The sequence below is a fragment of the Zootoca vivipara genome, chromosome 5, assembly GCF_965207765.1.
Source record: "Zootoca vivipara chromosome 5, rZooViv2.hap1.1, whole genome shotgun sequence".
In the NCBI taxonomy this organism is placed as follows: domain Eukaryota; kingdom Metazoa; phylum Chordata; class Lepidosauria; order Squamata; family Lacertidae; genus Zootoca; species Zootoca vivipara.
The window spans coordinates 91102324-91129140 of record NC_142588.1 but is presented as its reverse complement, the minus strand read 5'-3'; the positions used below and the strand labels follow the sequence as shown (position 1 = coordinate 91129140).

The window sequence follows — 26817 nt, the reverse complement described above, 5'->3', positions numbered from 1 at the left end:
TATATAAAAAGAGAGAAATGCCGAGGTCTCTGAGGAAATCAAAAAGCTCTTGGAGAAGGAGAGTTGGACCTAACCAGGGATCCTAGAAAGAAACAAGGTGAAAGAGACAGCAAGAGAAGGATGGAGATTCGGGCATTTTTGATTGCTGTGCTGGTGGCTCTTCTGATTCTGCACTTCCTGAAACAACTCTGGTCACGCAGGCAATATCCTCCAGGACCTTTCCCGCTTCCTCTCATTGGAGGTTTGTGGCGATCCGGGGCGAAGCTTCGCGAAGATACTTTAATTAAGGTACTTACTTCTTAGTAATAACTCAGTCTAACGCCAATAATTGTTTTATCAATTTTACCCAACCATTCTGGTTGTTGTTGTTTAGTCGTTTAGTCGTGTCCGACTCTTCGTGACCCCATGGACCAGAGCACGCCAGGCACTCCTGTCTTGCACTGCCTCCCGCAGTTTGGTCAAACTCATGTTCGTAGCTTCGAGAACACTGTCCAACCATCTTGTCCTCTGTCGTCCCCTTCTCCTAGTGCCCTCAATCTTTCCCAACATCAGGGTCTTTTCCAAGGATTCTTCTCTTCTCATGAGGTGGCCAAAGTATTGGAGCCTCAGCTTCACGATCTGTCCTTCCAGGGAGCACTCAGGGCTGATTTCCTTAAGAATGGATAGGTTTGATCTTCTTGCAGTCCATGGGACTCTCAAGAGTCTCCTCCAGCACCATAATTCAAAAGCATCAATTCTTCGGCGATCAGCCTTCTTTATGGTCCAACTCTCACTTCCATACATCACTACTGGGAAAACCATAGCTTTAACTATACGGACCTTTGTCGGCAAGGTGATGTCTCTGCTTTTTAAGATGCTGTCTAGGTTTGTCATTGCTTTTCTCCCAAGAAGCAGGCGTCTTTTAATTTCGTGACTGCTGTCACCATCTGCAGTGATCAAGGAGCCCAAGAAAGTAAAATCTCTCACTGCCTCCATTTCTTCCCCTTCTATTTGCCAGGAGGTGATGGGACCAGTGGCCATGATCTTGGTTTTTTTGATGTTGAGCTTCAGACCATATTTTGCGCTCTCCTCTTTCACCCTCATTAAAAGGTTCTTTAATTCCTCCTCGCTTTCTGCCATCAAGGTTGTGTCATCTGCATATCTGAGGTTGTTGATATTTCTTCCGGCAATCTTAATTCCGGCTTGGGATTCATCTAGTCCAGCCTTTCGCATGATGAATTCTGCATATAAGTTAAATAAGCAGGGAGACAATATACAACCTTGTCGTACTCCTTTCCCAATTTTGAACCAATCAGTTGTTCCATATCCAGTTCTAACTGTAGCTTCTTGTCCCACATAGAGATTTCTCAGGAGACAGATGAGGTGATCAGGCACTCCCATTTCTTTAAGAACTTGCCATAGTTTGCTGTGGTCGACACAGTCAAAGGCTTTTGCATAGTCAATGAAGCAGAAGTAGACGTTTTTCTGGAACTCTCTAGCTTTCTCCATAATCCAGCGCATGTTTGCTATTTGGTCTCTGGTTCCTCTGCCCTTTCGAAATCCAGCTTGCACTTCTGGGAGTTCTCGGTCCACATACTGCCTAAGCCTGCCTTGTAGAATTTTAAGCATAACCTTGCTAGCGTGTGAAATGAGCGCAATTGTGCGGTAGTTGCAGCATTCTTTGGCACTGCCCTTCTTTGGAATTGGGATGTAGACTGATCTTCTCCAATCCTCTGGCCATTGCTGAGTTTTCCAAACTTGCTGGCATATTGGGTGTAGCACCTTAACAGCATCATCTTTTAAAATTTTAAACAGTTCAGCTGGAATATCATCACTTCCACTGGCCTTGTTATTAGCAATGCTTTCTAAGGCCCATTTGACTTCACTCTCCAAGATGTCTGGCTCAAGGTCAGCAACCACACTACCTGAGGTGTACGAGACCTCCATATCTTTCTGGTATAATTCCTCTGTGTATTCTTGCCACCTCTTCTTGATGTCTTCTGCTTCTGTTAGGTCCTTACCATTTTTGTCCTTGATTATGGTAATCTTTGTACGAAATGTTCCTTTCATATCTCCAATTTTCTTGAACAGATCTCTGGTTTTCCCCATTCTATTGTTTTCCTCTATTTCTTTGCATTGCTCATTTAAGAAGACCCTCTTGTCTCTCCTTGCTGTTTTTTGGAAATCTGCATTCAGTTTCCTGTATCTTTCCCTATCTCCCTTGCATTTTGCTTGCCTCCTCTCCTCCGCTATTTGTAAGGCCTCGTTGGACAGCCATTTTGCTTTCTTGCATTTCCTTTTCCTTGGGATGGTTTTCATTGCTGCCTCCTGTATAATGTTACGAGCCTCCATCCATAGTTCTTCAGGCACTCTGTCCACCAAATCTAAATCCTTAAACCTGTTCCTCACTTCCACTGTGTATTCATAAGGGATTTGATTCAGATTGTATCTTACTGGCCCAGTGGTTTTTCCTACTTTCTTCAGTTTAAGCTGGAATTTTGCTATAAGAAGCTGATGATCTGAGTTACAGTCAGCTCCAGGTCTTGTTTTTGCTGACTGTATAGAGCTTCTCCATCTTTGGCTGCAGAGAATATAATCAATCTGATTTCGATGCTGTCCATTTGGTGATATCCATGTGTAGAGTCGTCTCTTGTGTTGTTGGAATAGAGTGTTTGTGATGACCAGCTTGTTCTCTTGACAGAACTCTATTAGCCTTTGCCCTGCTTCATTTTGAACTCCAAGGCCAAACTTGCCAGTTGTTCCTTTTATCTCTTGATTCCCTACTTTAGCATTCCAGTCCCCTGTAATGAGAAGAACATCCTTCTTTGGTGTCATTTCTAGAAGGTGTTGTAGGTCTTAATAGAATTGGTCAATTTCACTTTCTTCAGCACCGGTAGTTGGTGCATAAACTTGGATTACTGTGATGTTAAAAGGTCTGCCTTGGATTCGTATCGAGATCATTCTGTCATTTTTGAGATTGCATCCCATTACAGCTTTTGCCACTCTTTTGTTGACTATGAGGGCCACTCCATTTCTGCTACAGGATTCTTGCCCACAGTAGTAGATATGATAGTCATCCGAACTGAATTCGCCCATTCCCTTCCATTTTAGTTCGCTGATGCCCAGGATGTCGATATTTATTCTTGTCATCTCATTTTTGACCACATCCAGCTTACCTCCACTCATGGTTCTTACATTCCAGGTTCCTATGCAATATTTTTCTTTACAGCATCGGACTTTCCTTTCGCTTCCAGGCATATCCGCAACTGAGCGTCCTTTCGGCTTTGGCCCAGCCGCTTCATCAGCTCTGAATCTACTTGTACTTGTCCTCCGCTCTTCCTCAGTAGCATGTTGGACGCCTTCCGACCTGAGGGGCTCATCTTCCAGCGTCATAACTTTTATATGCCTGTTGTCTTTGTCCATGGAGTTTTCTTGGCAGGGATACTGGAGTGGCTTGCCAGTTCCTTCTCCAGGTGGATCACGTTTAGTCAAAACTCTCCACTATGACCTGTCCATCTTGGGTGGCCCTGCATGGCATAGCTCATAGCTTCTCTGAGTTATTCAAGCCCCTTCGCCACGACAAGGCATTGATCCATGAAGGGGAACCATTCTGGTATTTAACCTTAAACAGTACCATGGTTTTAAATGCTAACTGCAAGGGCCACAATTTAATACACAATTAAATGCGATGAAACTCCTACACTTAAAAATCATTGAATTAAAATTAAAACTGAATTTAATTTAAAAAATCATCCAAGGTTCCATCGCAAAAGTAACTTAATTCATTTTCAAGTCACCCAGAATTTTTACAAATTTTTACAAACATTGGTGATCTTTGCTTCTTCCAGTACACCGGCATTAGTTTGCCTGTCTTCCCAAGTGATATGTAAAAACTTTTTGAGACACTGTTAATGGAATCTGTAGAGGAATTGGAGATGGCATTTATAAGTGGTCCATGCAGTAAGGTTGGTAGTACAATAGCTTTGTAAACAAGCATTTTGATTTCCCTGCAAATGTCCCAGTCCTCAAACACTCTGCACTTCAGTCGGGAGAAAGCCGCACCCGCAGAGCTCAGGCGATGCTGGATTTTGGCATCAATGTCAGCCCTTGTGGAAAGATAATTGCCCAGGTAGGAGAAGTGATCAACATTTTCAAATGTTGCACTATTGAATTGGACTTGTGGTGCTGCAGAGGAGTTGTTTTGTGCTTGTTGGTGCAGCACTTTGGTTTTTTGGTTTTTGGATGTTGAGTGATAGGCCAAGCTTTTTGTAAGCTTCTGCGAAGATATTTAGGATGGCTTGGAGGTCATCCTCTCAGTGTGCACACACTACATTGTCATCAGCATACTGAAGCTCTATGATGGAAATTATGGTAACCTTGCACTTTGCTTTCAGCCTACTCAGATTGGTTGGAGGATGAATGGCAGCTAACAGATTGAGGCTGAATCCTGACAAGACAGAAGTCCTCTTTTTGGAGGACAGGGGGCGAGCAGGTGTGGGGGACTCCCTGGTCCTGAATGGGGTAACTGTGCCCCTGAAAGACCAGGTGTGCAGTCTGGGAGTAATTCTGGACTAACAGCTTTCCATGGAGGTGCAGGTCAATTCTGTGTCCGGGGCAGCTTCTACCATCTTCATCTGGTACGCAGGCTGAGACCCAGCTGCCTGCAGACTGTCTCACCAGAGTGGTGCATGCTCTGGTTATCTCCTGCTTGAATTACTGCAATGCACTCTACGTAGGGCTACCTTTGAAGGTGATCTGGAAACTACAACTAATTCAGAATGCGGCAGCCAGACTGGTGACTTGGAGTGGCAGCTGAGACCATATTGCACCAGTCCTTAAAGACCTACATTGGTTCCCAGTCCCTTTCCAAGTACAATTCAAAGTGTTGGTACTGACCTTTAAAGCCCTAAATGGCCTTGGTCCAGTATACTTGAGGGAGCGTCTCTGCCCCCATCATTCAGCCTTCAGGTTCAGCCTCCACTGAGGTCCAGCACTGAGGGTACCGAGGGGTGTGTGTGCAAAACTGAGAAGATCCTTCACTGAGAAGGTCTATTTGGGGGTGCCAAATTTTGTTCTTGCCCAGAGCGTTATATTACAAACTTCGCCTTTGACTGCCACTGTGAAAAGAGTGGGACTGGGACAGGAAGTTCACAGGCTGATCCTGCTACCATTTACAAACACGACACTGATATATCCCGATTTTGGACTAGCATGAACTTGACCCAATTTAAAGACTCTCACATGTAATGCTGTAACAGATTATTGTTGTATATATCCTTTTAGCTTTTACAACTTCTGTGTGGCTATATGTATTCTTGTTTTTGCTATTCATATTTGATTTGTCAGTAGGGATTATTCTCACTATTGAATCTAATATTGCCTGAGATCTTGGTCTGTTTTTTATTGGACCATTTACAATTCAACACTTGCCCTTTATTATTACTATGTGTCTTGCTTGTAGCTGCTGGATTGTTTAGACGTTTAGTTGTCTCCGACTCTTTGTGACCCGATGGACCAGAGAATGCCAGGCACTCCTATCTGATGGCTGAGTAGTCTTGTATTCTTTGAATTATTTTCTCTGAAAAAAATGGCTTATAAATGGATTGTTGTTGTTGTTGTTTAGTCGTTTAGTCGTATCCGACTCTTTGTGACCCCATGGACCAGAGTACGCCAAGCACTCCTGTCTTCCACTGCCTCCCGCAGTTTGGTCAGACTCATGTTGGTAGCTTCAAGAACACTGCCCAACCATCTCATCCTCTGTCGTTCCCTTCTCCTTGTGCCCTCAATCTTTCCCAACATCAGGGTCTTTTCCAGGGAGTCTTCTCTTCTCATGAGATGGCCAAAGTATTGGAGCCTCAGCTTCACGATCTGTCCTTCCAGTGAGCACTCAAGGCTGATTTCCTTCAGAATGGATAGGTTTGATCTTCTTGCAGTCCATGGGACTCTCAAGATTCCTCTCCAGCACCATAATTCAAAAGCATCAATTCTTTGGCGATCAGCCTTCTTTATGGTCCAGCTCTCACTTCCATACATCACTACTGGGAAAACCATAGCTTTAACTATATGGACCTTTGTCAGCAAGGTGATGTCTCTGCTTTTTAAGATGCTGTCTAGGTTTGTCATTGCTTTTCTCCCAAGAAGCAGGCGTCTTTTAATTTCGTGACTGCTGTCACCATCTGCAGTGATCATGGAACCCAAGAAATAAAATCTCTCACTGCCTCCATTTCTCACTGCCTCCATTTCTTCCCCTTCTATTTGCCAGGAGGTGATGGGACCAGTGGCCATGATCTTAGTTTTTTTTTTTATGTTGAGCTTCAGACCATATTTTGCACTCTCCTCTTTCACCCTCATTAAAAGGTTTTTTAATTCCTCCTCACTTTCTGCCATCAAGGTTGTGTCATCAGCATATCTGAGGTTGTTGATATTTCTTCCGGCAATCTTAATTCTGGCTTGGGATTCATCCATTCCAGCTGGATTAAGGAGGCTTATCTCCGAAACACATCTTGCAAAATGAAAAGCTGAGCTAATCAAACAGCTTATTACAATAGGCTCTGGAATTTGTCTTACTTCTCTTCCATTTTATTCTGCCCATGACCTAGAATGCTGGGAACCTCTCCCCTTCCAACAGATTAATGGGCACCAAGTCCTCTTGGCAATGAAGTAGGAGCTCCTAATCTCTTTCCAAGAAAATGGAGGTGGAGCTTGCACCTCACATGTGGCTATTATTAGTTATTAAATTTATAAATATCACCCTTAATCCACAGCTCAGGGCAGTTCCCAACCTAATAATAATAATAATAATTTTATTATTTATACCCTCTACCCATCTGGCTATGTATCCCCAGCCACTCTGGGTGGCTTCCAGCAGAATATGAAAACATAATAAAACTTCAAACGTTAAAAATTTCCCCAAACAGGGCTGCCTTCAGGTGTTTTCTAAAAGTTAGAATACAACATACATAAAATACATGATTAAAAACAAGAACTAAAAACTAAGAAACCAGTAACCCTTTCCACAAACACATTTTGAAAAGGTATAAGATGTTAATCACCAAGAGGTCTGGTTAAAGAGGAACAGTTTCATCTTAAACACCTAAAAGTGTATAATGAAGGCACCAGCTGAACCTCCCTTGGGAGAACATTCCGCAAAAAAGGAGAGGCTACAGAAAATGCCAGCTTTTGTGTTGCCATCCTCTGGACCTCTTGTAGAGGAGGGACACAAAGATGAGCCTCAGATGATGATTACAGGGTCCTGATCAGATCATATGGGGAGATGCAGTCCTTGAGGTATTGAGAACCTAAGGCTTTGTAGATCAAAACCAACACTTTTAATTGGACCCAGAAACTAATTGGCAGCCAATGCCGCCAGACTAGAATCGCTGTAATATGCTCAAACAGTCTTCTCCTGATGAGCAACCTGGCCACTGAATTCTGCACTATCTGAAATTTCTGAACCATTGTTAGATGCAGCAGCAATCTATGCAGCTAGATAGAACAAGAGAAAATTCACTCCTTGTCATATTTTCTTTTATTTATTTGATTATTTAATCCATTTATGTATGGATGTATGGAAGTGAGAGCTGGACCATAAAGAAGGCTGATCACTGAAAAATTGATGCTTTTGAATTATGGTGCTAGAAGAGACTCTTGAGAGTCCCATGGACTGCAAGAAGATCAAACCTATCCATTCTGAAGGAAATCAGCCCTGAGTGCTCACTGGAAGGACAGATCGTGAAGCTGAGGCTCCAATACTTTCGCCACCTCATGAGAAGAGAAGACTCCCTGGAAAAGAACCTGATGTTGGGAAAGATTGAGGGCACAAGGAGAAGGGGACAACAGAGGATGAGATGGTTGGACAATGTTCTCGAAGCTACCAACTTGAGTCTGACCAAACTGGGGGAGGCAGTGGAAGACAGGAGTGCTTGGCGTATTCTGGTCCATGGGGTCACGAAGAGTCGGATACGACTAAACGACTAAACAACAGCAACAACAATCCATTAATAAGCCATTTGTTTCAGAGAAAACAATTCCAAGAATACAAGACTACTCAGCCATCAGATAAGAACATAACTTTTAAAACATCTGAAATTGGTAATAATCTCTAGCCCAGAGATGTATCTTTTTAATTCCTTACCATACATTTTTATGGTGGCAATGCTCCTGCTGTGGCCCACTGTGGGTCAGAAACCTGACCCAGTGCTCTAGCCCAGCTTATGCCAACCTGGTGCCCTCCAGACTACAATGCCCTTCTGCCCCAACCATCATGGCCAATGGGAAGGGATGATGGGAGTTGCAGTTTTACAGCCTCTGGTGAGCTCCAGTTTCCACATCCCTGCAAAAAGAGAGAGTAAAACAAATGGGTTGGGAAGGAAGGAAGGAAGGAAGGAAGGAAGGAAGGAAGGAAGGAAAATAGATGCTGGCAAAAGAAGCTGTAGAAGTAAGGAAGGCTAGAGCTCATGTGTTAAGTTGAAATAGCCACCTGTTTACTTTGAACATAACATTCCTCTCCTCTCTTTTGACCTAAATGGTAGATAGCAAAGCAATATGGCAACGTTTACACCTTATGGATGGGACATATACCCTTTGTAGTCCTGTCTGGATTCCAAGCAGTGAAAGAAGCGCTCATTGACCACTCTGAACAATTTGATGAGCGACCAGTGATGTCTTTCTTTACAGCAAAAGGACAGGGTGAGTAGTGAAGAATGAGACAATCTACTGGTATTTCCCCCAGAGAAAACATTTAAATGACTCAAAATAATAATAAAAAATCCTTCCAGCAGCACCTTAGAGACCAACTAAGTTTGTTATTGGTATGAGCTTTCGTGTGTATGCACACTTTTTCAGATACACATATTCTTCAGGTATGAGCTTTCATGTGCATGCACACTTCTGTGTATCTGAAGAAGTGTGCATGCACACGAAAGCTCATACCAATACTGTAACAAACTTAGTTGGTCTCTAAGGTGCTACTGGAAGGAATTTTTTTTTATTTGGTTTCGACTACTTCAGACCAACACGGCTACCTACCTATATTTAAATGACTGTCTGGATATACAGAACAAAGCTTCTCTATTAACTGCACGAAATAGGTTGTTGGAGCCAATGCTAGTTCTACAGAAGATCCATTGTAATTAATGTGCATGGCTAATGAAGGTCTATTAATTTCCATGAGTCTACTCTGAGTAAAACTTACCTAGATACAACCCAATCCTCTAGCAAGTGCTTTATGGATAGCCTAACTACTGCCATTCATGCACTAGTAACCTCCAGGCTAGATTACTGCAATGCTTGTTATTTGGGGCTGCCCTTGAGGTTAGTCCAGAAGCTGCATCTGATGAATAATGCAATGGGTCAACTGCTCATGGGGGCAGGAACAGCCAACAAGTTATGCAACTGTTGAAAGAATTCCACTGGCTGCCAATTAGCTACTGGGTTTATTTTATTTTATTTATTAAATTTATATATTGCCCTTCATCAAAAGATCTCGGGGTGGCTCACAGAATAGTTTTTTTGACAGAATTACAAGCCTGGTAGATGAAGGGAACGCTGTGGATGTAGCCTATCTTGATTTCAGCAAGGCCTTAGACAAGGTGCCCTATGATATTCTTGTAAAGAAGCTGGTAAAATGTGGGCTAGACAATGCTACCATTCAGTGGATTTGTAACTGGCTGACTGACCGAACCCAAAGGCTGCTCATCAATGGCTCCTCTTCATCCTGGAGAGTAGTGACTATTGGGGTGCCACAGGGTTCTGTCTTGGGCCCAGTCTTATTCAACATCTTTATCAATGACTTGGATGATGGGCTTGAGGGCATCCTGAGCAAGTTTGCAGATGACACCAAATTGGGAGGGGTGGCTAATACCCCAGAGGACAGGATCACACTTCAAAATGACCTTAACAGATTAGACAACTGAGCCAAAGCAAAGAAGGAGAAATGTAAAGTACTACACTTGGGCAAAAAAAATGAAAGGCACAAATACAAATACTGGCTTGAGAGCAGTACATGATAAAAGGATCTAGGAGTCTAGGTAGACCACAAACTTGACATGAGTCAACAGTGTGATGCAGCAGCTAAAAAAGCCAATGCAATTCTGGCCTGCATCAATAGGAGTATAGCATCTAGATCAAGGGAAGTAATAGTACCACTGTATTCTGCTCTGGTCAGACCTCACCTGGAGTACTGTGTCCAGTTCTGGGCACCACAGTTCAAGAATGATACTGAGAAGCTGGAACGTGTCCAGAAGAGGGCAACCAAAATGGTCAAAGGCCTGGAAACGATGCCTTATGAGGAACAGCTTAGGGAGCTGGGTATGTTTAGCCTGGAGAAGAGAAGGTTAAGGGGTGATATGATAGCCATGTTCAAATATATAAAGGATGTCATATAGAGGAGGGAGAAAGATTGTTTTCTGCTGCTCCAGAGAAGCGGACACGGGGCAATGGATTCAAACTACAAGAAAGAAGATTCCACCTAAACATTAGGAAGAACTTCCTGACAGTAAGAGCTGTTCGGCAGTGGAATTTGCTACCAAGGAGTGTGGTGGAGTCTCCTTCTTTGGAGGTCTTTAAGCAGAGGCTTGACAGGCATATGTCAAGAATGCTTTGGTGGTGTTTCCTGCTTGGCAGGGGGTTGGACTGGATGGCCCTTGTGGTCTCTTCCAACTCTATGATTCTATGAGTTCATGATGTTGGTTTTGGTGTATAAAGGCATATACAACTTGGAATCATGATACTCAAAAGAGCATCTGATTCCTTATATACCTAAGTCAATCACCACACTCTGTGGGTGAGGGCCTCCTGCAGATACCATCGTAGGAGGCCCATTGCACACAATGTAGGCATGGGATCCTTAGTGTTTTGGTCCCTTCCCTTTAGAATTCCCTCCCTTTGAGTAGTAGACAGGTGCCCCCCCTGTTGTCTTTTCAGCACTTTCCAAAGACCTTCCCCTTCCAAGAAGCATTTGAAAACTTTCCCAGTCTGCATCTGTATTTGATTTTTTAAAATGATTCCTTCAGTAGCACCTTAAATGAAGGATTTTTTTAAAAAAAGATTTATTGTTGTTGTGTTGCTTGTTGTTTGCAGTTGTGGATTCCTTTGGGAGAAAAAATGGGGTATAAACGTACTAATAAATGATTTAAAAGTAGTTAAATTTATGATAAGGGGCTTCAAGAGCAAAACTTATTGGCTTGAAATCAGCAGGGTGCCAGATGACAGGTGCAGGATTTGGAAACTAATGAGAGGCCAGAGCAGGAAAACTGAGGGGAGTAGAAGAGAGGCACATAGGTATATGTGTATAGCATAGTAACAGCTAGCGATATTGCTCCACGTACAAGAACTCAAGTACATGTGGAAGGAGTATAGAGACAGTGGCGGAGCTTCATGCTCTGGCACCGGGGGATGGAGAGCAGGTGTGGGTGGGGCTGGCACGCGTCCTGGGGGCGTGGTGAGCTGCCTGCGGGGGCGTGGCACCCAGCACTGGCGAGGGGGCAGCTGCAATGGTACCTCGCCGGGATTGTGCTGCCCGGGGCGGTGCGCTCCCCTGCACTCCTCTTCATCTGCCAGTGTGTAGAGAGCAGCTGAGTTTGGTTATACTGAACAACAATCCTACTTAGTTACAGGTAGGTAACCGTGTTGGTCTGAGTCGAATTTTTTTATTTTAATCCTACTTAGGGTAGACCTAGTGGGTAGTCACCATCATTGTCACTAATTAATTTATTAATTGCCTTCTGCATGAATGTCTCACAGCAACTTACAGACATATAAAACAGCTAAAATGGTTTTAAAACAGTGCAGAATCAGCAACTAAATATGAGTCAAAAACAATATAAAATATACACCTGTTGAAGAGACCTTGAGCAAGGAAAACAGATTGAGACTATATGGGTAAAAATTGTATGAGAGAGAGAAACATCAGTGACCTTACTGTGGGACTCTGCTATAGATTGCCAAACCAGAATGAAGATTTAGATGCTGCCTCCCTAGAACAGATTACCAAACATTCAAAAAGGAGAGTCATGGGAGACTTCAATTTCCCTGATATCTGTTGTAACTCAAACTCTGCCAAGAATGTAAGGTCCGGCAAATTCCTCCATTGCCTCGCTGACAATTTCATTTCCCAGAAGTCAAAGACAACCCCCCCCAATTATATTCTTGCAAGGAAGTTGCTAAGATGTGGGATGAATGAAGTACTTCTTAGGTGGATTTGTAGCTGGATGACTGACAGAACCCAAAGAGTATTCATTAATAGTTCCTCATCACTTTGGAAAGGGGGGGGCAAGGGGGTGCCGCATCCTGGGCATGTTGTTGTTCAACGTCTTTATAAATGGAATTGAGGGGATGCTCATCAAATTTGCAGATGACACCAAACTGGGAGGGATAGCTAATGCTACAGAAGTTGGGTTTATCTTTATCAACACTGGTAGTTTGTGCAAGAAAGACTGAACTTGCGGGTATCACCTGAGTTTTCCATAATTTTAAATGCCAGATAAAATCCCCCATCGTAGATATCATATGTCTGGAGATCTCACATTTTTCTGATACTGTAAAGTGCAGGGACTTCTGGAACCACCTGATTTCTGTTCTATTATCACACAATAATGAATAATGAATTTCTGAATGACGAAAGACAACAGAAAGTGAGGTTGTGTTATGCCAATATCGTAGATGCACCCATATAATACACTGAGACGGATTCTGCATCATCTTCTAATTCTTTGCTTCAGAGAGAGCAAGTACTGGTGGTTATTAAATTCAAGGACATGAACTTCAGTGAACATGGTTTCTTCCAGGCTGGCAACTTAATTATTTACATTAATTTCTGTAAATAATAATTTCTCAATGGTTTCCCATAGGTATTATATTATCAAATGGTCACGTCTGGAAGCAGCAGAGACGGCTTGGAGTGGTTGCTATGCGGAAGCTGGGATTGGGGAAGAAAGGCATAGAGCACCAGATAGCAGAGGAGGCCCGTCAGCTTGTGGAGATCATTGCACGTTCAAAGGGTACCATACATGATCCTAGGTGATGGTGATGGGTTTTCTTATTTTCCAGTCTGCAGAAATCTATGTGTCCTGCCTCTATCCATTTTGGAAAGGAATGTGATATGCTTTAGAATCACAGAATGGCAGGCTTGGAAGGGACCCAGAGGTCATCTAGTCCAATCTTCTGCAATACAGGAATCCTAACCACAGCTGTCCCTGGGTGGACTTGAATCACCAACCTTCTGTGAGACACACTGACCCATTGTGCTGGAGATCATAGCGGTTTCTCTTGACCATCATAAAGTCCCACTCTCAGTATCAACTGGAGCAGCTGAACTCACATTAGTATAACTTTATTTTGCAGGACAACCACTTGACCCCTCCATGCCCATCACTAATTCAGTCTCCAACGTGATATGTGCTATGGCTTTTGGGCACCGGTTTGCTCTTGAAGATGAAAGGTTCCAAAAGTTGATAGAAGACATGGATTTTGTCCTAAAATTTCAAGGCAGCATCTATCAGTCTGTGAGTAGACATTTTAATTCCTATTGAGCCAGAGAGGTCTCCCAAGGGTCTTAGGACCCCCCACTCAGCATTCTGGAATCCATTATGATAGAGGATAGAGTGTTGGAGAAGATAGATTAGGTTTAAATCTAATCTAAGATAAGGGCCATTTATGATCTCATAGCATAAATCATTTCTCAAGATTATTCTAGCGGTAGACTCGTAATCTGGGGAACCGGGTTCGCGTCTCCGCTCCTCCACATGCAGCTGCTGGGAGACCTTGGGCTAGTCACACTTCTCTGAAGTCTCTCAGCCCCACCCACCTCACAGGGTGTCTGTTGTGGGGGAGGAGAGGAAAGGAGATTGTTAGCCGCTTTGAGACTCCTTCGGGTAGTGATAAAGTGGGATATCAAATCCAAACTCTTCTTCTTTTTCTTATAAAGATTGAAAAAAAGAATGAGGAGACTATGTCCAGCCACAGGGGACTCTTTGGAGGAAAGATGGGATAAAAATGGAACAATGACCTTCAAAAAGGTCTTCTAGAGCCCAGGGATTCGCATAATAATCTTCTCTAGAAGGGAATTACATAGTTTGGTGGCCATCATAGGAAATTAAATTTGTTTTCTCTCTGCCCACTGAATATCAAGACTCATGGGACTTGTTTACTGAGCCTGAGGTAATATATTGGCAGCCCTATTATGGACCAAATAAAATTAAAAAATTCCTTCAGTAGCACTTTAAAGACCAACTAAGTTTTTATTTTGGTATGAGCTTTCGTGTGCATGCACACTTCTTCAGATACACTGAAATAGGAGTCCCCAGGCGCTTATGTGGAGAAGGGGTGGGGTGGGGAGGGGGTATCACTCAGAAGGGTGGTGGAAGTGGGTGATTGACTGACTGATAGCTGTTGATGGCTGAAAACGACTGCAAATGGTTTTGCATGAAAAAGCAAGGGTTGAGATGGCTGAAGATCGCTTTATCATGTATAATGAGATAAGAATCCAATGTCTCTGTTCAAACCAGGTCCCTCCATGGTTTTGAGCTTGGTGATAAGTTGTAATTCAGCAACTTATCTTTCCAGTCTATTTTTGAAATTCTTTTGTAGTAAGACAGCTACTTTGAGATCTTGTATAGAATGTCCTGGGAGATTGAAGTGTTCTCCTACTGGTTTTTCTGTAGGAGAACAGTAGGGGAACACTTCAATCTCCCAGGACATTCTATACAAGATCTCAAAGTAGCTGTCTTACTACAAAAGAATTTCAGAAATAGACTGGAAAGAGAAGTTGCTGAATTACAACTTATCACCAAGCTCAAAACCATGGAGGGACCTGGTTTGAACAGAGAAATTGGATTCTTATCTCATACATGATAAAGCGATCTTCAGCCATCTCAACCCTTGCTTTTTCATGCAAAACCATTTGCAGTCGTTTTCAGCCATCAACAGCTATCAGTCAGTCAATCACCCACTTCCACTACCCTTCTGAGTGATACCCCCTCCCCACCCCACCCCTTCTCCACATAAGCGCCTGGGGACTCCTATTTCAGTGTATCTGAAGAAGTGTGCATGCACACGAAACTCATACCAAAATAAAAACTTAGTTGGTCTTTAAGGTGCTACTGAAGGAATTTTTTAATTTTACTTCGACCCAGACCAACACGGCTACCTACCTGTAATCTATTATGGACCAGTTTAAGATCTTCAGGTTTTAAGACAGACAAAATATTTTTGAGGCACTGGGACCTAATATGGTATATTGCACGGGTGTCAAACACAAGGCCCTGGGGCCAAATCCGGCCCGCCAGACCTAGTCATGTGGCCCACCGAGCGCCCCAGCCAGCGGGACCCAGCAGTGGGACCTTGCTGCTGAAGCGCCGCGGCAACAAAGCGCCGACAAACAGCTGGGGCCGGGGAAATGCTTTTTGCCCCTGGGTCCCTTCGCGCTCTTTTCTGGCGCTGAATCAAGGCGGCGACCCCCCCCCTTCCCTTTCTTTCTTCCTCTCTCTCGTTCTTATTCTTTCTTTCCCTCTCCTTCCTTCCTTCTTTATCTCTGTCTTCTCTCCCTCTTTCTTTTTCTTTCCTTCTTTATTCCTTCTTTCCTACTCTTCTTTCTCTCACCTCTTTCCTTCCTCTCTCCCTCCTGCTCCCTCTTTTCTTCCTTCCTTCCTTCCTTCCTTCCTTCCGTCCTTCCCAACTTTCTTCCTCTCCCTCATTCTTATTCTTTCTTTCCCTCTACTTCCTTCCTTCTTTCTCCCTTTCCGTCTTCTCTCCCTCTTTCTTTTTCTTTCCTTCTCTATTCCCTTCCTTATTTCCTACTCTTCTTTCTCTCCCCTCTTTCCTTCCTTCCTTCCTTCCTTCCTTCCCCTCCCTCTCCCACTCCCACTCCCACTCCCACTCCCTCTCCCTCTCCCTCTCCCTCTCCCTCTCCCTCTCCCTCTCCCTCTCCCTCTCCCTCTCCCTCTCCTCAGAAACATAGGATGCTGCTTTATACTTCTGGCCCTTAAACCCTGGAACCAGGAGAGCAGCTTCAGTGAGTCAACCTCAGCCAGTCCCTTTGGTGAAGGGTGGTGGCTCACTGGCAGAACATCTGTCCTGCATGCAGAAGGACCCCAGCCATCTCCAGGTACTAGTAGCTCTGCAAAGGTCCTGCATGAAACCCTAGCGAGCCTCCACCACCTAGTGCAGTTACCAAAAATCATTTTTCAATAAATTGTACAATAATTGTACATTTGAATATCTACTTGCCATTATTCTGACTATGTTTCTGCTTTCAGAGCTAGTTATTACTTACATTATTACAAAAAACAGTAATAATTGAATGCACTGACAATAATTTATGAGAATAAAGAGTGGACACATAGTCCTACAGATACAACCGGCCCTTTGAGGGTGACCAAACTGCTGATGCGGCCCCCGATGAATTTGAGTTTGATACCCCTGATTGTCTCCCAAAATTCAATGGCCACAGAACCCTGAGAGTCTGTGGGTGAAATAACTTGGTAAAGCAGGGACTAAGGAGGCATAGAAGGGGATATCCTGAAAGACAGCAAGGCTGGCTGGATCTGTAAGCCCTACACTGCAAAGATTACAACTGGAGCATGTGAGCATCTCTAAATTTTGGAAACATTTAAAGAGAGCCATAAATGCCCATGTTTCAAGAGTGCTACAATAACTGTTGAAGAGTTCAACCCTAAATTCAATAGAGGTGCACTGATTTTCCCAAGGGGGGGAGCAAAGCAATTTGCTGATTTGAATTGGGAGGGGGGAGATTGAATTTAGCAGTGGCAGTCATGATGGTGTGCCCCCTGCAGCCACCACCTTTCCTGGAATTTTTTTAATGGTTGCTCCCACTGCTTAAAAAAAGCAGCTCCCTTCTGTATGACCCAACTAATCCCCTTTGAACTGGGGGGTGGGCAGACCTGTCAATTTCAGTTTCTCATTTTTCCTGTCTTAAATACAGTACAATTCTCATTTCTACGTCAATTTCTGATCTTAAAAAAAAGTTCTCATGAAATTTCATCATTTGAGTTAGACTCAAAGTACTATGCTAGCCCTGAAGAATTATGCAGATTATTAAAGTGCTAACATGAAACATGTGACTAAGCATTTCTGCTCTCTTTCCTTTAGCTGTATGAAATATTGCCATGGCTTATGAAACATCTCCCAGGGCCCCACAAGAAGGCCTTGTCCTGCATAGAGATGGTAGTTTCATTCGCAAAGGAGGAGATAGCGAAGCATAAGGAGAATCTGGCTCTGCATGAACCACAGGATTTCATTGATTACTATCTACTTGAGATGGAGAAAGTAAGTACCCAAACAAATACTGCCTGGTCAGCCTGACATCAATACCAGGAAAGATTCTAGAGCAGATCTTCTAGAGCAAACGGTCTGTAAGCACCTAGAAAGGAATGTTGTGATCACTAAAAGTCAGCATGGGTTTCTGAAAAATAGGTCATGTCAGACTAATCTGGTCTCATTTTTTGACAATTACAAGCCTGGTAGATGAAGGGAATGCTGTGGATATAGCCTATCTTGATTTCAGCAAGGCCTTTGACAAGGTGCCCCATGATATTCTTGTAAAGAAGCTGGTAAAATGCGGGCTAGACAATGCTACCATTCAGTGGATTTGTAACTGGCTGACTGACCGAACCCAAAGGGTGCTCATCAATGCCTCCTCTTCATCCTGGAGAATAGTGACTAGTGGGGTGCCACAGGGTTCTGTCTTGGGCCCAGTCTTATTCAACATCTTTATCAATGACTTGGATGATGGGCTTGAGGGCATCCTGAGCAAGTTTGCAGATGACACCAAATTGGGAGGGGTGGCTAATACCCCAGAGGACAGGATCACACTTCAAAATGACCTTAACAGATTAGACAACTGGGCCAAAGCAAACAAGATGAATTTTAACAAGGAGGAATGTAAAGTACTACACTTGGGCAAAAAAAAATGAAAGGCACAAATACAGGATGGATGACACCTGGCTTGAGAGCAGTACATGATAAAAGGATCTAGGAGTCTAGGTAGACCACAAACTTGACATGAGTCAGCAGTGTGATGCAGCAGCTAAAAAAGCCAATGCAATTCTGGCCTGCATCAATAGGAGTATAGCATCTAGATCAAGGGAAGTAATAGTACCACTGTATTCTGCTCTGTTCAGACCTCACCTGGAATACTGTGTCCAGTTCTGGGCACCACAGTTCAAGAAGGATACTGACACGCTGGAACGTGTCCAGAAGAGAGCAACCAAAATGGTCAAAGGCCTGGAAATGATGCCTTAAGAAGAACGGCTTAGGGAGCTGGGTATGTTTAGCCTGGAGAAGAAAATGTTAAGGGGTGATATGATAGCCATGTTCAAATATATAAAGGATGTCATATAGAGGAGGGAGAAAGGTTGTTTTCTGCTGTTCCATAGAAGCGGACACAGAGCAATGGATTCAAGCTACAAGAAAGAAGATTCCACCTAAACATTAGGAAGAACTTCCTGACAGTAAGAGCTGCCAAGGAGTGTGGTGGAGTCTCCTTCTTTGGAGGTCTTTAAGCGGAGGCTTGACGGCCTTATGTCAAGAATGCTTTGATGGTGTTTCCTGCTTGGCAGGGGGTTGGACTGGATGGCCCTTGTGGTCTCTTCCAACTCTATGATTCTATGATTCTACCTGCTTTGAAATTGAATACTGCTCATCCAAAGAGTCATTATATTCCCTCTTACATATGAATACTAATCTCTTGCCAAGACACCAATATTTTTATTCTGAATCTCAGCTGAAAAGCACATTGAGTTTCGCCAAATTTCCCTCTAGTCATTTTAGTTGCTAAAGTAGGTTGACTTCCACCCATAAGCATCTATTGAAATGGGTAGGAAATGCCAGGCATTTCCATAACCCCAAACGTGAGTGTGAATGAGTGGAAATTTGTGTGTGTCAAGTAAGGGGTCTTCCCTTTGGAGCACTGCTTCTGTGCATAAATTATTCTGGATTGGTGTTCATCTCGCATTCAAACATGGGCAGAGACAACAGAAAAGCTGTACTGCTTCAATGGTTTCATTTTTTTATCTCACTTTTCTTCAGTGGAGGATATGTTGGCACATAGTTCTAACTCATGCTATCCTTTGCAGGAATGTATACAATTCCTCCAGTGTGGCCTGTGGCCCCAATCTGTGGCTCTCAATTCAGGCCAATTTTCTGTAGGCCACCCCAGGGACCACCTGTTTCCTGAAGCAATTTAGTGGCTGGGGCTAAGGCTTTTAAAACATTTATTTTAAAACAACAACAACAACAAAACAACAACAACAGTATTATAACAAACTGTTCAAATAAGATTTAAAAAGAAGGTTGGGAGGGGTGAAATTGCCAACAGCCTTTGGCAGTGGAATCAAAATCTCACAAGATCTTACTGGATACCACTGTTGCTGCTGCTGCCACTTTGCAGGCACTTATTAAGCATTTCCTGGTGGTATGGTAATAACTGGGTGAAAGTAGATAAAGTAAGTACTGAAGGACAGATTGTAATGCATGTAAATGACTTGTCACCTTCCCCATTTTCAACATCAGAGCAAGAATGACCCAGAGTCCACCTATGATGAAGAAAACTTAGCCCAGTGCATTTTTGACCTCTTTGTGGCAGGGACAGACACAACCACCATTTCTCTGAAATGGGCTCTTCTCCTCCTGGCAACTCATCCAGATATCCAAGGTGAGAGAGGGAGCAATGGGAGTCTGGGCTTCTCTTGACCTCTTGACAGTGGAATGTAGTTCTTTAAAGGTTTCATTCACATCTAATGAGGTGCTAAAATGAGGAACTTAAAGGCACAGAAATAGTTAAAAGTAAGTGAGTTTATGATGGAAGTTTTGGAAGACAAAGGGTTATCAAAATCAGTTAAATGTTTTTGACTTGCACATCTAGAAAGTACCCTTTTCGCCACCAACATTTTCCTACATAGCTTCTGGAACCTAAAATCAAGGTCGACAGAAGCAGAAATGTAAAATGCCCTGAATACCCTGTCCTCATAGGAAGCTTCCAATCTATTATTACTGGGACAGGAAGAGATGGAGGGTCTGAATGTGTAAAGAAGTTGGAACAGGAGACGGTTGTGGGCAGTGGATGAAGCTAAGTGAGTCAATGAAAGTTTTCCTGAAGGATAGGAATGGCTGTGCAAATAGAGGGAAGACAATTTGAAGATTGGGAAATGGCATGGCCAAAGGAAGGGAGAGAAAGATGCATAAAGAGGTCATTGTTTTTGCTAGGGGTATAGTGATGAATCCAGAAGTTCAGGTACCTTCATGACAACCCGCAAGCCATGCCCCTTCTAAAACTGAAACAAATATGAAATGTTAACCAATGCACAGATTATGACTTCAGTAACAAGCCACCTGTTTTCTTAGTCTCTCTCCCCTTCTTTGCTCAACATTCAGCCTGGAAGAGTTCTGGTGGGCTCACTCACTCCCTCTTTGCATTTTCTTTGGCCATGATAAAAGGATTTTGGAATCTTTCAAAATATAAATGGCAGTTTAACACATAGCCAATGAAGCCACCTTTTCCTCTGCACAGCTTAGCGGGTGATTTTCTCTTTGAGAGAAGCTCATTTATTTGATCTAAAGAGGCAGGGGTGCCAAATCGAATGAATGATTGGGGCGCAGGTAAGCCCCAGTCCACATAATTGATTACAAGATGTGGCACAACCCCCACCCCTTTGAATGGTAACATCCATCAACTTTGGGACGTCTGGCCCCCTCAAATATTTTTTGGGGGGAGCAAAGGGACCTCAACCTCTAACAGTTGGATCCCATGCAGAGGAAAGGCCAAGAGGTCCCCAGCAGATGCCATCATTGCCTCTGCTGTGAAATAAGTGCCTGAGCCCTCTCCTTGCCTACTACATGATTGATGTTTGCCAAGATCAAATAAGGAAAAGAGGATTGATAAAACAAAGTAGGAAATATTGAGGGGTGGGGGCTATGTTTTTTCAAAAATGTGTAAAACAGACAGTCTTGGATCACAGCCCTTCAGCAAATCCAGCCAGCTCATGTAACCAGAAACAGCTGAGAGGAGATTCACTTTCCCCCTTTTCACCCGTGGGATCTAGAGTGGGGAAGAACCATGTACATTGACATGAGCTCCTTGGAGGAAAAGGTGGGCTATAAATGTAAGAAACAGGGACTCATTCACAGAATCTTATGGAATAAGTTCATGGGAAATAAATGTCCATCTGAAAAAAAATGCAATATTCAAAATAAACCATATGTTTCCACCATTTTCTTCAGATAAAGTCTACAAGGAGATAGAAGATGTCATAGGTTCTGCTCACTCAATCAGCTATCAAGATAAGAAGAAATTGCCCTACATCAATGCTGTGATTCATGAAACGCAGCGCTTTAAATATGCCTTACTTTTTGGGGTTGTCAGGCAATGTAAAGAGGATGTGAAGATTCATGGTGTCCTCATTCCCAAGGTATAGAAGCATAATACAACTGCACTTCTGTATCCCAAGAACAAACAGCATCATTGGGCTGCAGTGTATTGAGTGTTGCAGGCAGCCATTCAGGAGCTTGTGTTGTCTAAAACCTGAAGAGCAAGAAAACCACACAAGAGCAGGCGCTCCATCTGCAGACTTGTTTCACCATCGGCTACTGTAGTGCCATTCCATGGGACATTTTTTTGGGGGGGGGGGTCAGGAGTATAGTGTCAACAGTGTTATGCAGCATCAAAGAAAGCAAATGCTATACGAGGCTGCATCAACTGAAGTATAGTGTCCAGAGCAAGGGGAGTAATAGTACTGCTCTATTCTACTTTGGTCAGACCACATGTGGAGTCCTGTGTCCAGTTCTGGGCACCACAGTTTAAGAAGGATATTGACAAGCTGGAATGTGTGCAGAGGAGGGTGAGCAAGATTATAAAGGGTATGGAAATTCAGCTTTATGAGGAATGGTTGAGAAAGCTGGTTATGCTAAAGCCTGGGGAAAAGGGAGACTGAGAGGAGATATAATAGTTGCAGGCCTCACTTTACGCCGCCTTCGTAGACTTCAAAGCAGCCTTTGACACTGTATCCAGAACTAGACTTTGGGACAGACTGCAGGGCACATCAATTGATAAACAGCTTCTACTATTAATTCAGGAACTGCACGCAAACACAGCCCTCAGAGTTAGGTGCAGCCACCTAGGACATCTAACCGATCCCATTAAAACCTATAAGGGTGTCAGACAAGGGTGCCTTCTGGCCCCACTACTATTCAACTTTTATTTAAATAACTTAGTAGCCGCATTAAATGATTTAGAATTCCATCCACCGAAGCTCGCAAACCGGCACATCTCGGTCTTACTATATGCCGACGATGCAGTAATCTTATCCAGAACCCCTATTGGACTCAAACGGGCACTAAGGAAGCTTGCTACATACTGTGAAACCAAACGCCTCAAAATCAATTACCAAAAAAACCAAGATAATAGTCTTTGGGGAAAAAAATCAAAGCTCAGAAGCTAGGAACTTCAAGGCCACAAATTAGAACAAGTTACAAATTACAAATATATCAGAATGGTAGTACAGGCCTCAGGATCCAACAAACTTCACATAAATTCTATCGGGAGCTCAGCGGAAAAAACCGCAAACTGCATCCTCAAATTTTTCAGAACACAAGGGGTTTCTTTCGTTCCTGCGGCCCTTAAGCTATTCAAGGCCAAAACGCTGGCCCAACTGTTCCTCCAAAGGGATTTTTATAAGAGCTGGTCTTTGACCGTAATAAAGTATTCTATTCTATTCTATGATAGTCATCTTCAACTATGTGAAGGGCTATCTCATGGAAAATGGAGAAAGCTTGTTATCTCCTGCTAGAGCGCAGGACGTAAACCAATGGCTTCAAGTTACAAGAAAGGAGATTCCAACTAAACATCAGGAAGAACTTTCTGACAGAGCTGTTGTGGACTTTCCTTCATTGGAGATTTCAAAGCAGAGGTTGAAAGGTCTTCTGTAATTTAAGCGTTAGTTCAGATTCCTGCATTGCAGATGATTGGACTTGATGACCTTTGGAATCCTTCCAGCTCTAGAATTCTATTATTCATGTATCAAGGGGAGGAAAATATGGTGACCAGAAGTCTTCCTCTGGTTTTGGGTCTTCCCTTTTAAAAGAGGGATGGAGAGAATGAGGCCGTCCTTTCCCCTGCCCATACTGGCAGCTTTTAAATGTAAAAAAGTTGGAGATGAATCTGGCCACTGGTAAATGCCACTCTCCCCACAAAAACCTCACCCAGTTTAAATTCAGTTTGAATTTCACAAATCCAGAAATGTATTGTTCTGAGTGCATTCCCATTCAATTGTTTCTTCTTTGCAGGGGACTGCTATTATTCCCGATCTGCGTTCTGTTCTTCTTGATCCCACACGATGGGAGACACCAACAGAGTTCAACCCAAATCATTATTTGGACAAGAACGGACAATATGTGGCTAGAGAAGAATATCTGCCATTTGGTGCAGGTAAATGCCAATGTCCAAGCTGTGTTGTGATTTGTAGGCATGCTTATTGGGGATATTCCAGGAGATGACAACAGCAGCAGCACCAAGGGAGGCAGAGCAGAAGTAACATCCTTCTGGCAGGAGTAGCACTGCTGGGCAGCCGAACATCGCAAGGCAGTGGCACATTTAGGCTAAAGCTACCCTACATCTTTTCCTGGGATGTAATTTAGCCTGGTCTGGAACCACACTCAGAACTGAGTCTGCAATGAAACCACCCCATTTCCTACTTCTTTCATCCCGAGCTCTATAGGAGATTGGGGTATGTGTCAGTTTTCCCTTTTGAAAGAGCAAAGGAATATTTTTGTCCCGTTATCTGTCACGAGCTGGGCTTTTAGCCTCATCTGCCACATGCTGTAAAGTATTGTTCCTGCAGAAATTCAGCAGACATCCTCATTGCTAACTTCCAAACATCTCTTAACCTTTTTATACAAGTAATTATGCCTATTCAATTGTTGATGATGATGTTTTAAAGTAAAGATGAGCCAGCCATTTTTGTATTATTATACAGCATGGTTTTACAGGTTCTTCTGATTGGTTGTCAAGAAGGCCCTGTGCTGGACCTTCTTGCACAATGCTATACTCTAGAGTCTAGAAGAAGACTATTAAGCTCATTGAACATAACCCTTGGGGACTGTGCAGAGGCAGATGAGTATTTTTTTAAAAGCCTTACAGCTCTCTTTAAGTCGAGCACCAAATAAACAAAGAAACCCAGAAACCTTCACACTGAAGCCAGGGGTGCAAGCACAAGGTAATCAGCTACTACAACCTCTACTCCCTCCCTTCCCATCTCTTTCAGTTTCTTCAGTCTGGGTTTGTGACTTATCCCCGCTATTGCTCAGGGCAGTTGACCAAAGTTTGTCTTTCATAATCAGCCATGAAATGCTGGCACTCAGCAGGCTAGGGAATTGACAACAGCCTTGATTATTTCCCTATCCTAACTATGTCTAGTTCACCAAAGTATTATGTAGAGTACAAAGAAATGGACACTGGAAAGTAAATTATTGCTCACTTGCTGCTTTCCCCTTGTCTCCTCCTCAGGGTCTCGCATGTGTTTGGGAATGCAGCTGGCAAAGATCGAAGTTTTCATCTTCCTGACCAGCCTGCTGAGAATGTTCCGCTTCCAGCTGCCAGAAGGAGTGAAAGAACTCAATATGGAGGCTATGCCAGGGGGTACAACACATCCCCATCCGTATAAACTCTGTGCTGTTCCCCGCTGCAAGGCATAATAAAATAGGAAAGTTCCAGGGAGCTGCACTCATGCTTCCTCCACTTGCCAAACTCTTTGCCATTCCTGAAACCTTATCCCCCTAGAGCAGGGGTCAGCAACCTTTTTCAGCCGTGGTTCGGTCCACCGTCCCTCAGACCATGTGGTGGGCCAGACTATATTTTGGGGGAAAAATGAAAGAATTCTTATGCCCCACAAATAACCCGGAGATGCATTTTAAATAAAAGCACACATTCTACTCATGTGAAAACACGCTGATTCCCAGACTGTCCACAGGCCAGATTGAGAAGCCGATTGGGCCGAATCCGCCCCCCGGGCCATAGGTTGCCTACTACGGTGATGACTTTTTCATTTTTTTTCTCAAAAATTATTTCCTGTAGCACAAATGGATGAACTTTTGCGTATTAATGACAAAAATGAGGTATATTCCATTGAAATATTTAAAAAGGTTATGCACAAACTGTTTTTATTTTTTTGTATGCCGTTTTACCATTTGATAAAATTGTATTAACAATTCTATATATATTTCATATCAAATTTGGACACAACACCACATTCCACAATGGGGAGTGTTCTTAGCAACATAGGGTATACAAATGTCACACCTGCGCAAGGTAAAAGCCCCTTTTTGCGACCTCAAAACTCATCCAGCAGACCTTGCCGGGCATGCTGGGAAAAGAACCTACAGGAGAGGTAGCAAAACATCGTCCTCTAGCGGCATCTATACTGTTACTGCAGCTAAAAAAAACCTCCTTGTGTGTTTGATGCCCCTATATAATGTCGTATATATGTGACTCTAAAGCTTGGGTTAAATTTTATATCTGCTTACAGTGACTTCAAAAATGGTCAAAAAACTGATAAATAAAAATTTTAAAATCATTTTGTGCGTGAGGTTTTTTTAATCAAATCTCTTTGAAATAAGTTTTAATCTAATCTTTAATGAAAGCTCATCAAATTATGATACAGGGAAATGAGGTTGTAAAAAAGTCATCACCCTAATAGACATTTTAAATTGCCCGCCCTAGAGTCCAAGACCCAGTGGCGGCACCCCCTGGGGGCGGGGCATCTCTCTGCAGCGCGCATGCGTCCTGACGCATGTGTCGTGACGTCATGACGCACGCACCAGGGCGAGCCCGGACAGACTGTGAATGTCCACACATGCGCAATCCGTCCGAGTTGGCGCTGCTGCTCTGCTCGGCCGGCACGCTCTGAAGCAGAGAGGCTACCTTGCAGTTTGCTGGCGCCGCCGCCGCCTGGCGGCAACCCGCTACATAGCGCACTCTGCTTCTTCCTGCTCAGGCAGAGGAGGTGAGGGGCGGGCCAGGGGCTGGGGGTGTTGCCCCCCGCCAGAGTGGAGCTAGGGGCGGCCCACCCCCTTTGTCCCTCCCTTACTACGCACCTGCCAAGACCACCCCCAGAAACATCATAGATACATCACAGAAGGGGTGTAGCCCAAGACCACCCCCCAAACACATCACACCTACATCACAGAAGAGGCAGTCTACAACAGAAATCCAAGTGCATTGTTTTTATCCTGCCTGGCAAGTTACCTGTTAATGGCCATTTGACTGGATTACCTGGGGAGCCTGGCTAGTCTTTTGTAATGATAAATACTTAAATACTTTTGTAATGATAAATACTTAGTTCCTGAGCCAGGTCACAGGCTCACACCCTATTCATATCTTGAATGTGCCCTTAAGCCAGGATTTGTGAGGAAAGAGACAATGGGGAGGTTTCCCACTTTGACCTTGCAGAGAAATATTTGAGGTCAATTTGTTTAGGACTTTTTTTCTGTGAAGTTTCAGACATGTGGTTTATATATACAGTTATGAACATTTTTCTTTAAATATATATATGATCTTAAAATTCTTATAACACCTTCATTCCATCTCCTGTTTTTCAGGCCCTTTCAGGCCCTTTCATCTACAACCCTATCCCCAAGCCTCCTACTCCCTCCTTTTTGCAACTTAATTTGCATCCTCATCCTCATTCTTACTCTCACTCCCTTTTTTTCCTCCACCCTCCTTGTCACTTTCCTCAACTCTCTCCTACACACAGATCACTCCTCTTTCTGCACTTCATTTTCTCTCCTGATTCGGTCACCCCCTTTCATGCTCCTCATAAAAACCATAAGAAT

At 43.4% G+C, this 26817-nt stretch overlaps 1 protein-coding gene across 1 annotated transcript; it reads left to right on the top strand.

Moving 5' to 3' along the window:
* LOC118093817 (cytochrome P450 2J2) lies at positions 1-25559 on the top strand. Its single transcript, XM_060274304.2, has 9 exons — positions 1-288; positions 8511-8667; positions 12828-12977; positions 13321-13481; positions 17086-17262; positions 19507-19648; positions 21214-21401; positions 23275-23416; positions 24494-25559. Exons 1-9 carry the CDS (start codon positions 121-123, stop codon positions 24679-24681), a joined length of 1473 nt encoding a protein of 490 aa, XP_060130287.1. The 5' UTR covers positions 1-120; the 3' UTR covers positions 24682-25559.
* The last annotated feature ends 1258 nt before the right edge of the window (positions 25560-26817 follow it).

What these genes read in the sequence shown, in the direction of transcription:
- LOC118093817 (XM_060274304.2), top strand. Translation starts at nt 121, where the DNA reads ATGGAGATTCGGGCATTTTTGATTGCTGTGCTGGTGGCTCTTCTGATT. An exon ending in AACTCATCCAGATATCCAAG is followed by an intron (nt 19,649 to 21,213) that starts GTGAGAGAGGGA and finishes CATTTTCTTCAG; the next exon opens with ATAAAGTCTACAAGGAGATA. An exon ending in ATATCTGCCATTTGGTGCAG is followed by an intron (nt 23,417 to 24,493) that starts GTAAATGCCAAT and finishes TCTCCTCCTCAG; the next exon opens with GGTCTCGCATGTGTTTGGGA.